This window comes from Volvox carteri, assembly GCF_000143455.1.
Source record: "Volvox carteri f. nagariensis unplaced genomic scaffold VOLCAscaffold_52, whole genome shotgun sequence".
Lineage (NCBI taxonomy): Eukaryota > Viridiplantae > Chlorophyta > Chlorophyceae > Chlamydomonadales > Volvocaceae > Volvox > Volvox carteri.
The window spans coordinates 179,357-182,991 of NW_003307595.1; the positions used below are offsets into that span (position 1 = coordinate 179,357).

Below are 3,635 nucleotides of genomic sequence, written 5' to 3' on the forward strand. Positions count from 1 at the left end.
GCAGTTCATTTCCTCCCAAGGTGATACGGCCATCCGGGATACCGCAAAGTCCATATAAAACAGCCACAGCACAGCAATGATAGTAGTAATGATAACTTTAACCATCCTGGCCATGTAATGATGATGATGGGTACGTGGATGGACAGGTGGTAGGTAACCGCCTCGGGCCGTCAGTCTGGTGCGAGCTCCGGTGCCAGGGGGGTCGTGAGGGGGAACGGGTGTGATAGGTACACACACATGGGATAGATACACACACATACAGATAAACAAGCTCGTCTGTCGGACTTACAAGGCCATCAAGTAATTATGGTAGAAGTAAGTACGGTGCACCGTCATGATCTTCTGATGGCCACGTCGGCATCGTCATTGTCATCCTGGGGTTGTAGCTGGCGGTGATTGCCGGCCCGTCCGCTACGACGGAGTTGTTGCATGTCGTCGTGATGTGCTACCGTACAGTGTCGTACAGACGTGTTAGTGGCAGACATGCTAAGGGTGGGCGGGTGTGAGCGTCGTGCTTCTTTAAGATTTCTGTTGGCTCGCTGCTGGGGTTGGTGGCGGTTATGGTGGTTGTGACGGTCATGGTGGTTTTAGAATGTGTTCGTGCAGGTGCTGCTGGTATTGAATGTCATTGTTGATGCGCGTGTTTCACTGTTGCGTGCCGGTGTGTGCGTACACTGATCCGTATGTATGTGTGTTGCATGGGCGGGAAGGGGAAAAACGTACATGTATTTCCCTGACATTATCGATTCATATGTATCCTGCTTAACATGATTTACACTGAAATTCTTTAGGAAATTGATTGACAATCACGAATGGTGAAGCGCAATGCAAAACTACGAAGCAATACACCTCTTTCTCCTTTCTGTCTTCCGCCTTAAAACGCCCTAAAAGGTGGGCAAGAACCTAGATGAAATGGACGAGCATGCTCGGATTGAGGCACATGGCCGAGTGGCTTGCTGAGTGCGCGGGTGGCTGGTGGCTTGTGAATGGTGGGCGGTGGCTGGCTGGCTGAGTGATGGGCGGGTACGGATGTTTAGAAACCATGGGGAAAAGGGTGCAGGCTCTGTTCTCCCACAAAAGCCTTAACCCTCTACATTCCTTTTCGAACGGATTGCATTGCGGTACATCAGCAGGTACGGCAGTGTTAAGGAGATGATGCAGGCGGCAGAGGAAGGAGGTGCCGGTACGGTGGCTGCTGGCCGCCGAGGCGAGGCACCCAGTGGTGTTTACGTGGTGTACAGTGAAGTGAAGTTTCCCATCAGCTGTGACTGATGCACAACGGCCCACTGTCATCATGGTTTGCGATATTGAGATGTTGCTTTACGTGGAGGTGAGGCAGAAGATTGCTCTCTTGGGCTGCGTACGGCGACGCACCTGGGGACGCCAGCGATGAGGATGACATCCCAGGACGAGGACGAGGGCACCAAAGGGGGGGAGCTGACGGCCAGGAAGAAGGTGCATTCCGCGACAGCAGCATCCGGGACATGGCCAAGCAGCATGCTGGTCAACGAGCAGCGGCAACGGCTGCCGTGGCCAGCAGCAGCAAGGATGCGGTCACTGGTCCCTCCTCCGTCTCCACAGACCATGCGGGAATGGCCTTGTGGACCACAGCTCAGGTCGCGCTTAGGTCAGCGCTTCAGTTGCGCACCACTTGGCCAGCGGCAGTCTGAACATCCTCCCAGGAGTATGAGACGGAGTCGTGGAAACCTTGCGGGCTGGCAGTGTAAATGTGTCGGTGCAGCTATGTACGACATGTCCAGCAGTCCCGGTGGCAGTGGCAGCACCAGTGGACCAGGTGACGGCGGCCGTACGTGGGTACGGCACCTCGCCTGCGACGCCGCCGCGCTGATTGTCCCATACAGTGGCTGCCGGCACCACCCCATGCTGCCGCCAGCTTTGGCGATCATCATCAGCGCCATCAGCGCCATTGTGCGGTGGAGAAGGTGCGGTAGCCGTTGACCTTCAGTTTCGTGGCAGGTCTCTCCTGGTTGCGGCTTTCACAACCGGAAAGCGCGGAGACGTGCTAATCCCGAGGTGAACATATATACATACATACATCTCGACTAGCGCTCACCCCTCATCATGGCTGAGACTGTCCGGATGTGACGGGGAAAGCAAATCGACACATCGACATGCTTCGACGACTGTCATGACGAGGACCGGTGTGTGTATGTTGTTACAGGGTGGTATAGCTTCATTAGCGGCCCCCTTTCTTGAGACAGTTCCCTGCTCTCCCCTGCGAGAGGGGCACCCTAATCCGCTCAACCCATCCGACTTCAGAGTGTACTCTTTGAGTTTAGCAACTCACCACCAGCATCGTACCAAATCTAGCGGATCAACGGCACCTCAACTTAGTTCCTGATTCGCTCACAAGTTGATATTATCACGTCCTACACCGTCCATAAGATGGGAGGCCACCTCCCATTTCACACTCCTCGAATACCTGAGGAGCCGGCAGGCGGATGTGAACCCGGACACCAGGAGCAGAAATCAGACCTTAACCTCTGCCAGCCGCCTGCCACGGTGTGTGGCTTGGGGGTGATGAACGAGTCATAGTCAGAGGGACATTTTGTTTATGGTTGGGTCGAAGTTAAAGTAAGATTTGGCTTTGGGTTTCTCCAATGCAATCCCTGATGACATCCACTTTCTCCTCGTGAGCAATATCCCCGCGCCTGCTCCCGTGCCCTGTGCCCCGACAATGTACGGCAGCCGCCCCGGTGATGCAGCTGCTCCTCGCTGCTGCCAACGGCTCCGGGGACATGTATCGATCTGCCGCCGCCATCGCTGCCGGTGGTGGCGGCGGCTGCGGCGGCGGCTGCGGCGGCTGCGGCGGCGGTCCTGCCACCACCACTTCCGCTGTCGGCGGCGCTGGCTGCGGCGCCACCTTACCGTACTCCGTACCTGGCCTGCACGCCGTGGATCGTGAAGAGCTGCTGCTGCAGGTATTCGAGTGCCAACTGACGCGACGGTAACTTGTACTGCAGTAACATTAGTAGTAAGGGTGCAGGATGCAGCAGCAATGGAGCATTAGCTATTTCGACTTGTGTGTGCCATCCTTGCACAGGGGCCATTAGCTATTGCTGCTCGTTAGCTGCCTAGGCTCTGGCATAGGCACGTTGCCGTAACTGATTTTGGCTCGTATCTTCATGGTGTCATGGCTTGGATGTACATCTACGTGTACTACATGTACGACACATGGTTACATTCGTTCCTCGCATGAAAAGACACTGCTGGACCAAGCTGTCAACATAGCGACGGGGGGAAGGTGTCGCCTCCGGTGGTGCTGCTTCTCGCGGCGGTTGCGATTGCGGAAGTGCTGCTTCTCGGGGCGCCGGGGGTGGTAGCGGTGCGGCTTCTCGGGGCGCCGGGGGTGGTAGCGGTGCTGCTTCTCGGGGCGCCGGGGGTGGTAGCGGTGCTGCTTCTCGGGGCGCCGGGGGTGGTAGCGGTGCTGCTTCTCGGGGCGCCGGGGGTGGTAGCGGTGCGGCTTCTCGGGGCGCCGGGGTGGTAGCGGTGCTGCTTCTCGGGGCGCCGGGGGTGGTAGCGGTGCTGCTTCTCGGGGCGCCGGGGGTGGTAGCGGTGCTGCTTCTCGGGGCGCCGGGGGTGGTAGCGGTGCTGCTTCTCGGGGCGCCGGGGGT

The 3,635-nt window shown here is 57.6% G+C and overlaps 1 protein-coding gene across 1 annotated transcript in view; it reads right to left on the reverse strand.

The window, feature by feature from the left end:
• VOLCADRAFT_96419 (uncharacterized protein) overlaps positions 1–2,990 on the reverse strand; it is a gene marked incomplete at both ends in the record, with an annotated part of 5,037 nt that extends 2,047 nt beyond the window's left edge. Inside the window, 3 exons of the mRNA XM_002955498.1 lie at positions 1,375–1,524; positions 2,372–2,443; positions 2,902–2,990. Coding sequence (XP_002955544.1) covers positions 1,375–1,524; positions 2,372–2,443; positions 2,902–2,990 — 311 coding nt within the window. The remainder of the gene's footprint in view (positions 1–1,374; positions 1,525–2,371; positions 2,444–2,901) is intronic.
• Between the last annotated feature and the right edge of the window lie 645 nt (positions 2,991–3,635).